This window comes from Nyctereutes procyonoides, unplaced genomic scaffold, assembly GCF_905146905.1.
Source record: "Nyctereutes procyonoides isolate TBG_1078 unplaced genomic scaffold, NYPRO_anot_genome, whole genome shotgun sequence".
In the NCBI taxonomy this organism is placed as follows: Eukaryota; Metazoa; Chordata; class Mammalia; order Carnivora; family Canidae; genus Nyctereutes; species Nyctereutes procyonoides.
The window spans coordinates 15563780-15576411 of NW_026575160.1; the positions used below are offsets into that span (position 1 = coordinate 15563780).

Here is a 12632-nt window from a genome sequence, read left to right on the forward strand (position 1 = left end):
GAGTTCCCTGCTCCTGTGCTAAGATTTTGGCATTTTTAAGCCCAGACTTCTCATAGAGTTCCTGCCTTGAGAAACCATGGTGCTCTTGGCATAAAAGATCTGTCTATAAATGGAGGTAATATTCTTTTTTTAAAAAAAAAATATGGGATTCCTGGATGGCTCAGCGGTTGAGCGTCTGCCTTTGGCTCAGGGTGTGATCCCGATCCGGGGATCGAGTCCCATGTCGGGCCATGGAGCCTGCTTCTCTCTCTGCCTGTGTCTCTGCCTTTCTCTGTGTCTCTCATGAATAAATAAATAAAATCTTTAAAAATAAATAGATAAATAAAAAATAAATAAATTTAAGTTGTTATTAATTAAAATAAAAACACATTGTCCTGTCATATGACCACCATACATTATCAAGGTAAAAATGCAGTTACAAAATAGTATGTAAAATATGATCTTATTTTTATAGAGGGAATATTCTTAGCTGATTTGTAGTGCATGCTGACATTTCACAAGGTCCCAGGTCTGCAGCAAAATGATGTGTTTATTCATTCCACAAGCTTTTGCTGAGCACCTGCTATGAGCCAAGTACTGTCCTGGACACTGGGGATGTGATGAACAACAAGACAGGATCTCACGGTGCTATGATTTCCTATCCTCAGTCAAATGTTGGCATAATTTGGGAATACAAACACTCATTGTAATTACAAAAGCCAGTGAACTGTTGAGATTTTAGCTCCCTTTCTCTGATTTGTTTCAGAGGGAAAGGAAATGCTCAAGAAAAAGTGAGTCCTTTACCTGGATGTTTTACCTGCAGTGCTAAATGTTGCCTCGTATTCAGCAAAGCCACTCCCATCTTCTGACTCCTTGATTCCAGGCACCTCCCCAAAACACACTCATGCAGCAGGACCTTGTCAGTATAAGCACCAAATAGTTGTCGTGCAGAGGCTCTTGCTAACCCCTTATAATCACTAAGATGGAAAAATGCGATTTTTTAAAATAGAGAAATCAGCCTGTTTTCAACATTCTGGTGAATTTGTGAGTCATGGAGTAGGAGTAGTCACAGACTGTAACTCTTCCACAAAGTGGGAAGCATGGCTGATTCTGGATCTCGAGGAGAGCAAGTAAGCTGTTTGCCCTTTGTAGTACATGATGGAGAGCAACGTGAAACTTCCAGATAAGCATTTGTACTTCTCAGTGACCTTCTTTCAGGAAACTGAAAGCAAAAGCTTATTTGGGCCTGATTTCTCTCTAGGAGCAGGTGACCAGTTGGAATAAACAGTCAAAGGCCTTTCTGACTCTTCCATCTCGCTGCCTCTGGAAGTGGGAGTTATAAGCTCTAAGTGTTTTGAGGAGCAGCTGTCAAGACTTAACAATTAGAGTACATGAGTGTACTGCATAGCACTGAACTGTTCGCTTAAACATAGTTACAATGGTAAATTTTATAACATGCGTATTTTACCAGAATTTCCAAAATAATCATACAAAATAAAATACCTAGGCTATGTGGAGACTCAAGGGGTCTAGGAGAGGGAAGGTTTTATTTTACTGAATTGATAAGGCTCCAGAAGTTTTTGCTGGCTTGCTCTGGAATGTATAGAAAATTCTTCATCAAATAGCCCCTTGTGAAGCAGTGTCACACCAACATACATTGCCCAATAACTGATATGCTCTTTCAGGCTAAGGTACGGCTGAGGGGGCTTTGCTGAGACAAGGACTGTCCACCCATCACTCATGTCATTTAGTGAGCATCTCTGCTCACCCACACATTAATGTCATAATTGTAGCCCGCGCTTGGGATGGACCCAGCAGGGATGGAACCCGACAGCAGTGGGGACCCTAACGGGGCATTTACCTGGGCTTTCACTCTCAGTTCTTGCCAGGGAGGTTCCTGGCCTGCACTCTTGGAAGAGCTCCAGTGACAAAAACCTCTGTGTTTCCCCAGACTGCCCAGGCAAACACTCTTCTCCCTTCCTTCCTTTGGCAAGGGGAACAACTTTTGCACCAAAGAATCTATTTTTTTCCTCTTGAGGCGAGTCTTCTGTGCAATTTAGTATTAAGTATACTCACTTTATTTTTGTTCTTTGAAACAGGCTAAATTTCTACTGAATAGATAGTATCAATCAGATCTACCCTCCCCTGGCTAAAAGAGAGGTTTTACTGTATTTACTTATTAACAGGGACACCCTGGAGACAAAAATGCCAAAACTCATGCAGGTATTTGAACGATGTTAATTCTAGACGCCGTGGCAGGCCAGCAGGACAATGTCCATCATGTGCCGCACAGTACCCTCACCTGCTCTCTTCACCCACTCAAAGGCCTGGCCAAAATCTGCTGCTGTATGGTGTCCTGATGAGGTTAACAGGGAAGAGGAGATGTGCCAAGGGCAGCAGCTCAAATACCTCTTGGACATCGTGATTGTGTTTATAAGTTACAATGGCAAGGAGACCCAGCATATTCAAGAGCATTCCTTTTTTAAATTAATTTAATGTTTTCCTTATTGGTAAAATGATTCATGTTGTTGTATAAAACTGAGGGAGGGAAAAAAAAAAGCCATGGATAACCTGAGATAACCATTTGGTATATATCCTCCCAGCATTTTCTGTGCATACATTACTCTTTACATTTATAAAAAGAAGCATGACTAGTGGCAGTTGGAGTGTTTGCAGAAGTGGAAATATTCCATACTCGTGTTTGTAAATGTACCATGACAACACGGTTCTCGTTGGCATGGGACATCTCCTATAGTAGGCACGGCTTTAGATTAATTCTTTGATGTCCTAGAGTTCAAGGCTCAGAAGTGTCTTACTTGCCCTTCCTCAAACCATAGTCTTTCTCCAGAGTTATTCAAAGAAATTCTAAATGACCCACTTGAAAGAGAAATGCAGCTTTGTCTGTGACCTAGACTGCTTTTCTGAGACTCTGACTCTTGCTTTTCTTTCTCTTAGATGGAGAGACAAATGTCAGTGAACTCCAGCCTCTTGGGAATGCAAGGTCCAAATCTCAGCAACCCCTGTGCTTCTCCCCAGGTCCAGCCAATGCATTCAGAAGCCAAAATGGTAACTAACAATTATAATCATCCTTTTGTTATTTCGTGACTTTTTCTTTGGATTTCTACTCTGACTTCCAAATTTCAGTTAAGGCAGGTAGATGGCTCCGTCGTCATCGTTTTTGGTGAATAGGTCTTTTCTGTGGAAAGGCAGTACAGAACTTGGCTCTGTTTTTGAGGGTGTTTGCTATTGAACCTTGGCATCAGATGACCATGTAACAAGCATTAGATCAGCCTTCATGAAAGGGATGTTTAGAAGTTTGGGGAGATCCATAGGAGTTGTGGTGGGATACACACAAGTAGGAGTTCATTTCCCCCTAAAGTAAAATTAACAAAAACCATCCAGAGTTCCTCTTCTTCAAGGTGGTCACAATTTCAGTGCCACGCTTCCTGTCCCCCATATCCGTGAGAACAGACACGTGATTCTGAAGCACACACTAGCACAGAAATATTTTTCATGTTTTGTTATAGTTGTCAGATGTGACGTTAATTCAAAGGATCACAGCCTTGTTTTCATGTAGGGTAACTGCGCCTCTTACTGAAATACGTGATTTCAGGTGACAACCTTCACTGACTCGTAACATAGAAGATTTATGTGCAGTAAGCTCAGTCTTTCCAGTCATATTGAGAAATTTATACATTATATTCTGTTAAATATTAATAAAAGCAATGCATGTCCATCCAGCAATACAAAGTAAAGTTGCTGGCTGTGTTTAGTAAAGATACTTGAAGTAGACTGCTCGGTTTTCATGTAGTTAAATTCTGACAATTAGTATAAGGTATCAGATGGCAACAAAATACACTGTTAGTATCTGATATTGGATAAGGGTAGCTTTGCCACAAGTCGGAGATTTATTTGGTTTCCTGACAGACAGCGTTGGGGACTGTGTCTAATGGCTTGGTATGAGGATGTTCTCGACAGCTCTGAAAATTAGCCACCAAACCCCAGTGACTTCAGTTTCAATGGCAGCAAGTTTTTTTGATGTCTGCTTTGGTCACTTTCTCTTGGAAATTTTACTCATGTGTCTTTCAGCTCCTTGATTCAAGGAAGCGCCTGAATTCCCAGTGTTGGCTACCTTGGGCAAATAAAATCTGTGGTTAAGAGAGTTCTCTTTGCTGTGCCACAGTCCCTGTGACATGCCAGATGGCACCGGCATCTTCAGCAAAGCTCGTTAAATCTTTTTGGAATCGGCAAATATTTTTTCAACTCAAGCCCTGCAGAGCCAAACCAAATACTTGCTGGCAGAGTAAAGTTCAAACTGGCATCTGTTTTGGAGACCAGAGTAATGCCATTTACTTTTTTAAAAAAAATTTTTTAAGGAAAATAAAAAATGAACTGTGAAGGTACTTAAGAAAAAAACAAAATTAAGTTATTCATGTGTTCTGGGTCTGAGCATCAGATGCTACTCCCCCAGCTGAGTTATTTCTGAATCATCTTGTTTGGTTCGGGGTCTGTATCCCTCTAGGGAGACCTCCCAGACAAACTTTAGGTGGATTTTTACACATAGTTCCAAACCAAATTTCCCTGCCAATTGATTTTCGCTGGATTATATGCCACCACTTGACTCAGAAATGTCCTAACCCTCTCTTCTTACTGGCAAAGAGAGAGAACGCTTCCAAAGGGAGTACAGGTTATAATTATTTATATGTATGAAATAAAAACATATGATATGGCCAATTACTATGAATAATATCAGCTGGAGACAAAAGGAAAATGGTCTGTACCTATAAAATAGTGTTACCCCACAAATGTTTGTCGAGTTAAATTTACTGAGCAAGCACACTACTCTGCTGATTCATGCTCTGAGTGGATGGATGAATATTTCCAGATCCATGATGTCTGGGCTAATGAACTCTTATCATGGAGTTAGGGCTTAGAGAGCATAGTTAGTCTCTCTGTCACAGGCTCCCACCCCTGACACTATTACTGGCAATCAGTTATTCCAAAGGGGAAAATGATGGTACTGGCCACTGACTTTTTGGAGAAACAGCATTTACTTCTTAGCCTGGAAAAGTGTTTAGTAATTGGCTTTTAATGCATTACTCAGCATTTCTATTCTTATTCCACTTGCTTTATTCACAGGAGAAACCAGTTATTGCCATCAACTAACCATACGGTATTTTCTAGCAGCTTTGGGGCTGCTCAGATGAAAAGCTTTTACAAAATACAAAGTAATAGAGAAAAAAAAATCTTCTATGATTTTAATGTCAGCCAGAGCCTCCCCAGGTTTTCTCTGAACTATGGGCTTTGTTGTTCTATGCCTAATTTTCTTCCTGTGTAAGACTGGAATGGATTCCAGATTTCAACTAAGACTCCTGTTTCACTGTTTTCAAGGACTTTTCCAAAGGTCACACATGGGCTATTGTGATGAATGCACTCTGCGGGGTGTGTTCTCCGAGCACACAAGAAACCAGAGAGCTGCCAGGGAGGTGTCGCCCACACCACAACACTGCATATCTGTTCTCCTGGGGACGGCGATGTCAGAGTGTCTATTTCACACTCTCTATTGACCACTGACAAAAGCCGTCCTCTTGCATCTCTGGTGAAGTTTGGAGGTCCTGGAGGTGGACAAAAGCTTAAGACAGGATTGCTTTAACTGTACAGCTTTGTTAGAAGCTGTCCGACTAGTGATTGCTCAGTAGGATACATCCTCTTCCCTCAAATTGGTCATTCCAGTTGTGGAAGAGAGCAAAATAGGTGTCCCCAATAAGCTGCACTGTGTATTAATCCAGGATATCCAAATCAAGCAGCACAGTGCTCTTCTTTGGATTTAATGTATATTGGCATCAAGCAGTGGGCTTCAGTGTACTGAAGTCACATCTGTCTAAGCTGGTTCTGTCATGATTTCTGACAGATTATAATGGAGTTTTATGGATTCTTTTTCTAAAGAATTAAGCCAACAAACATATGGCTTCATGGTGATACAAGTGAATATATACATATTAGATTTTGTTTTGCGGGTCAGGACAGACTCAAAGCTGTGAGAGCTTTCCATCTGTCTAACCACCCAACACTACGGGTTCTCCTCCCAGATTCCTGGAATTGGTGGGTATTGTCCATGAAAATGGGGTCTGCTAGAAAGGAAATTCACTGGATACTGATGGATATTTTTGACATTCAAAAGGGAAAGGGAGAAAATGGGGGGGGATAAGCAGACAGAAATGGAAAAGGGGAGGAAGAAGAGAATTTAAACCAGACTGGGACACATTTCCAGCCTCTTGTGGCTCTTGTGGCCATGAGTGATTCTGTAGTGGTGTGGATATGATATCTTCCGGTTACGGAGATTTGTGTTCATTTCTATTTGTGAGAATGAGGCCAATCTTATTTAGTTTTCAAAGAGGTTTTCTTTCTTTCTTTTTTTTTTAGACCAGTAATAGGGTTGGAAGCTAAAATAAGGAATGGGGAGAACTTGTCCGTATATCTGTCTTATAACTCAGTAATGTTGAGATGATTACCATACTGAAACCAACTAAAGTGAAAGATGGCATATAAACAACTTTCCAGAGAGGGCTGTGGCCGCTCTGCCCAGAATTCACCTTCAGTGTGGACAGAGTTAGGGAAGCTCATGGAGTGTGGAGATACTAGGGGAAAGGTACATACAGCTGATACCTGGTTTTGCCCTCAGGACAGCTCCATGATAGACTTGTTGTCCTCGTTTTATAGTTGAGACAACTGTAGCTCCAAGAGTTTAAAAAACTGGCCCAATGATGCATCACATAGCAAAGGCTAACGTCTCAGACTTCACCGACAATGCTTTTTCATCACAATATAGATAAAAAAGGATGTTTGGGTGGCTCAGTGGTTGAGCATCTGCCTTTGGCTCAGGGCATGATCTCAGGGTCCTGGGATCGAGTCCTGCATCGGGCTCCCCATGGGGAGTCTGCTTCCCCCTCTACCTATGTCTCTGCCTCTCTGTGCCTCTCATGAATAAATAAAAATTAAAAATAAAAATAAAAATAAAAATATCACAGAGCTTCCAGATAACAGCAATCGGCAGATTATATCAAAGTCTTTGGATTTCTTTTATATTTACATACAAATGGGAGATAAGGATGACAAGGCCCTCCCATTTAGAGGTTAGATCTCTAGATAACCTGGAAAAGATGAGGGGTAGGTGGTAGTACAGGATGTCCCCCTTGGCTTAACCAGAGCTCTGTGGCCTCTCTGATTCAGCTTCACTGCCTCACTTTCTCCAAACACATTTTTATCTTGATGTTTCTTATTTTACATATGTGTCCCCTCCTTACTTGATTGATGAAGATAATCCTTGCATCATGGAAGTTCCTTGTACTAAGAAAGGCCCCATGAATGAGAACTGAATTTGATTAGTTGAGCTGAGTTGAATTAAAACAATGAGAAAGAACCAAACAGTAGTAGCCATGGAAGTGAGGGTGGGATGGAGTGGGTAAGGGGCAAGGGGGAGCTCAGAAGAGAGAGGATAAAATGAGATAAATGCTAAGCTAAGTAATTAGATGATAAAAGAGTATTTGACTACATTTGATTTCTTCGGAAGATATCTGGAAACAAGATCTGGCTTATTTTTTTTCCTTGATAGAAAAGCAATGTATGTGTTACTTAGAAAATAGAAGTTGGAATCACACTGACTTCTTAGGAATTGAGAAGGATCAATACCAAATGTTGTTTCTTCCCTTGTGATAGGCCAGCTGTGCTGCAATTTGGTTGTCAACTTGTCAGTACCTAATCTATAGTTAGGTTTACAATCTTTTGAATATATACATAAATATGTGCATTAATGAATGAATGAAAAAGACAAAAAAAAATTGGAAAGTCAAAGCCCTTTAGAGGTGGGAGGTACTTAGTGAAGACCTTGCCCAGATTCCTCATTTCACGAGTGAGGACACCAAAGACAAATAAACACTTAACGAAAATCAAGGCATCATTTAAACACAAAGCTGGGTCCCCAGTTCAGACCTTCCCATTTCTACCCAGCATTATGCTTTTTTCATTCACTGTACTGATAAATTACTGACGGTGCTTCTTTTCTTGGCTCGTGGTTTTCTCCAGGCAGATTGGCAGACAAGAACTAGGGTGGTATAGCGAGCCATCCGTGGTTAAATCTCCACTTTGTTTTGAATGTCAACCTGGGTGTGTTTGTGTTTGCCTTTTCCCTCCCTAATTATCGAGCTGGATAACTGTTTGCCTACGGTGCCCCTTGGCCACCCACTGTCCAACAGATAAATCACAGAGGAGCCTGGCTCCATATGGAGTTGCCTGGAAAGTTTATACACATGAAAAGACAGTCTCCAGGTAACATCTCTCTGGCACTCTTGAGAAATACCCTTCATCGATTTGCCTATTTGCTTTAATCACCCCCCCTAGTTTCACTTCCTAAAAGTCCAGGCATTAAAAAAAAAAAAAGAAGGCAGTGAATGAATAGGCTGTCTGCTTCTCAGAAGCTTTGTGGTGAGGCAGGAAATACTGTTGACTTTAAAGAAACTCTCATTAACTTTTGAATCATGCCAGCAGCTATGTGTCCCTGTAGCTAGTGATCAAAACATGAGGATGGCCTGATCCAAGGTGGCCTCTTTTTACAGAATCCTCCTCCCTCACTGCTGTGAAAAACCACTGTCCCGTATGCAGATGAGTAGGAATTATGTAGGATTCCCTGACAACAAAAACAGCAACAATGATCTATGCTCTCCTCTAATATCTGTGATGGGTCTCGTTTTAAAGGCAATCAGCTTCCTTAAAACACCCTGGTAGAAAATAATAACTGTTAGCATTAATTAAGCACTTGTACATGTGGCAGAAGCTTTGTCAAGCATCTTATGTTTTCTCATTTAATGCTCAGATCAATCTGATGAGGGAGATACTAGTCTTAATCTCATTTTACAAATGAATCAACTGAGAAGTTAGGTAGCTAGTGCAGAACATAGAAGCTGGTAAAATATGTTGGGCTGGGACCCCAGTCACTGGGCTCTTGGTCTCGGCTCTAAACCATAATGGTTTGCCAGCAGGGGGATGATCATCCTATAGGTTTCTGTTAGTAGAGACCTTTCCAAATTGCAAAGCCATCTATATTGAAGTATCATTGAAGACTCTTAGCAACCCTGTAAGGTCAACAGGGAACTACTACTATCCTCATTTTGTAGACACAGAAATGATGAGTGGCTTTTATAGCATCATCCAATGGCACAACCAGGCCCTGCACCCAAGTCTTCTGTGGGTTTTGTCCTGTTTCTACTTTATCATCCTGCTGTCCGGGGTGTCCCTATAGTAACTTACCTGAGTAGAAGCAAGTTCTTACAAAAACAAAACTCAGCAGTAAAAGTACGATGAGGCTCAAATGAATAGTTCAGGTCCAGGTTCCTATTTGCTTATACCTATCAGACTCTCTGGTTTTCACCAGCTAAACACAGGAGGGAAGGCTGATCCATATTTCTGTCTGGCCATAACAAATACTGAATTTGAGCTTAGTTATGATTATTAAAGAATTAAAAGCAGCAACGTTTCTCTAAGAGCAAATAGAAGTCCCAACTCCTTTCTGTTGGCTGAAGGTATACCCGTTCATATGCCATTTCCACTTTGCCTGTTAAACTATAGAAAGTTTAATTTAGGAATATCTCATGCCATTTTTTTTTGGTAAAATATTTACATTTACAACTCAATTTTGAGATCCTCGGTAAGAGCTAGCAACCATTTATTTATATTTCTATAGAACAGAACAAATTCCTACAGAATTACATTCTGGAATTACATTCTGTGTGCTGATCAGAACCTCAAATATATGGGATTAGACATTTGATTATATTTGTTTTGAAAATAAGAATTTGAGAGATTATTAATTGCCTGTGAATCACCAAATTCCAAAGAAGGAAAGGAGCTTGGGGATTCTTTTAGCAAAATCCTTTCCCTTTGAGAAAAAAGGCCTGAGGTTTAAGTTAATAGCTCGTCCCAGATCACATAGCTAATTAGCAGAAAGAAGAGGAATTAAAACTCAGTTTCTGGATTTTCAAGTTTATTGGAACTTTACTCCCCATGTGTCAGTCAGGAATTGACAGGGAAAGCCATCTGCTAGCTGCTGTGATAGCAGACTTTCTAAAGGGAATGTTTCCTGAAGTGTTTTTTGCAGTTTAGTTAGGGAGGCAAAGTACCTGGGGAGAAGAGGGTCAATCAGCTTTTCCTTTTTATATCATGTCAACTGGGATTGACACCAACCGTCAGACTACCCAAAGGAATGGTCCAATTCTCTGTAATTCTTCTTGAGACTGGGGGTCTTGACATGATACCACTAAGCTATTCTTTTTTATTGTTATACAAGATAGTTAACATATGGTGTATTACTAGTTTCAGGTATAGAATTTAGTGATTCATCAGTTGCATATAGCACCCAGCGCTCATTCCATTACGCGCCTTCCTTAATGCCCATCACCCAGTTATCCCATCCCCCCACCCCTCCAGCAACTCTCTGTTTCCTTGAGTTAAGAGTCTCTTATGATTTGCCTCCGTCTCTGATACCACAATGCTATTCTTATTCATCATCCAGAGTGGATACACACTGAGTATTTCATCTCTTGGTGCTTAGGACAAACTGCCTCGATGTTGTCCGCCACCAAGCAAAACTAAACTTCCTACTTCTCTGTGTGTTCCTTGGGCTGCATGGGTCTTCCATGGGCTTTAGGAGGTCTGTATTGTGTCCCTGCAGAGCGTTGGCCGAGCCTGCTGCTCACACAACACAAAGGGGTATTGAAACGCCCCTTTCCATTGGATCTCTTCTCTGGGCTCCCCACTCTGCCCTCCCCAGCAGCTCCTCATACACACATTCAGACACTCTCCTGGGACTCATTGTCTTCCCAGTTTGATTTCTTTCTCTTTCTGTCAGTATCCACCCTGTTTTGGTAACCATGGCAATAGGTGAAACACAATCTCAATATTTGCTCGCGGCCTCTGTCATCCAGCCCAGCACGCGCATTGCCGGGTCTTGTTTTTGTGTTTGTTTAATGTTCCCAAGCCTGAAGTCAGATGCATCTGGGCAAGGACACCGCACATGGTCCGGTTCGAAACACTCCCTCTCAGACAGTTTTCAGGCACGTCTTCTTTGTGGGTCTGTGTACGTGTACGTGTGCGTGTGTCCCTGTCTGCTTTGGAACGTTGTCCAAAAAAGTTTAGCTTGTGTCAGAATAGCCAAGGAAGGGGAAAAAAAAAAAAGGAAATTTTATGAATCGTGTTACAGGGAAGTTCTGCTTTGCAGAGATATATTTTGGTCGTTTTCTTGGAATTTGTGTATCTTTCCAAGATTTTTGCCAGGGCAACTAATAATGAGAGTTTGCTTTGCACTTTGGGATGATGGCTCTGCCTTGATTAGGCATTTTTATGTGACAAGTACAGAAAGTCTGTCAGGAAATTTGTGCCTGGAGGGAGGTGGAAGGTGGGATGTGAGGGTGGATGAAAGAAGAAATGTTTTCCTAAAGTTTGGGGATTTTTCTTTTCTTAAAAAATAAAGGAGAATTTAATCTTCAAGTGAAAAACTAACAAAGAGTATATTTTTTTCTACTTGTATCCTTTTAAAATTGTCTTTTTATCCCCTGTTTGAAAAGCTAGCTGTACTATGGTGCTATAATTCTATATGACTGTTGTGTTTGCCTTAGTAGGAATAAGATGAATTGCTAGGTTCTCAGAATAGTTAAGTCCCACACAATAAAACTAAACGCCAAGTATTTTTATTTTGAAATGGTATTCACAGTTACCAGAACAGGAGATGTGTTTAAGGAGGACAAGATTTTCATCCAACTGTGGCTTTGGATTCTAGAAATTAAAAGCGCAACCAGAGAGGCAAGGCAGTAACCTGATGCCAGTAGACAGCCAGGATCTGAAGTGTAAGAGGGAGCAGGAGCACACTGGGATAGAATTTCAGAGCTGGCAGGTGTTTCACTTGCGCCCTTTCCTGGAACATCCTTCTCCATTTTGGCACTTCGCATGGGAACGTGCCCATGTTTGCATGGTACTCGAGGGCCCAGTCTGGTCCCATGTCCCTCTAGCCTCTTCTGCTCTACACAGCTCTGTGCACCATGGTCACTCTCTGAGAGCCCATCCCAGGAAGCTGGCACCTTCCTCAAGGCTTCTTGCTCTCTCTCTGGCTGTCTTACCTCTCCCATCCTATTTCCTTTGCCTCCTTTTTTTTTCAAGGCTTAGCTCAAATGCACCTTTCCTATGAAGTCTTCTCAACTTTCTCAGATACGTAGCAGTCACGCCTTCGGCGAGGGTAGACTCCATTTGTACCTTGTTTATCTCTTCCTTGTGGTGCTGTTGTCTGTGTTCTGGCCTCACTGCCAGCTTGTGATCCCTTTGAGAAGAGAGGCCAAATTGATTCAGCTCTCCTGCATGTTCTGGGTATGCAGTAAATGTTTGTAGATAGATTGAATAAGGGAACGTCTGATAAACTAGGTGGGATATTACTGTGAATTAATATGTCACCTCACGCTGTGGGCTTTTTTTTTTCCTTTTCTTTCTTTAAGTTCCAGGGATAAGGTAGGACTTAACTGAGATGATTGATTCACAGTGATAGAATTTCAGGGTCCATGACAAGTGGGTGGAAAGAGATATTTGAGCAGGTGAAAATCCTTCCCACAACTCCC

At 41.4% G+C, this 12632-nt stretch overlaps 1 protein-coding gene across 6 annotated transcripts in view; it reads left to right on the forward strand.

Annotated features, from left to right (window-relative positions):
* The window catches only part of CREB5 (cAMP responsive element binding protein 5), a 403646-nt gene that overhangs the window by 303640 nt on the left and 87374 nt on the right, over nt 1-12632 (forward strand). For all 6 annotated transcript variants that reach the window (XM_055314553.1, XM_055314551.1, XM_055314548.1 and 3 more), the window contains one exon: nt 2935-3045. In XM_055314553.1, coding sequence (XP_055170528.1) covers nt 2935-3045 — 111 coding nt within the window. The remainder of the gene's footprint in view (nt 1-2934; nt 3046-12632) is intronic.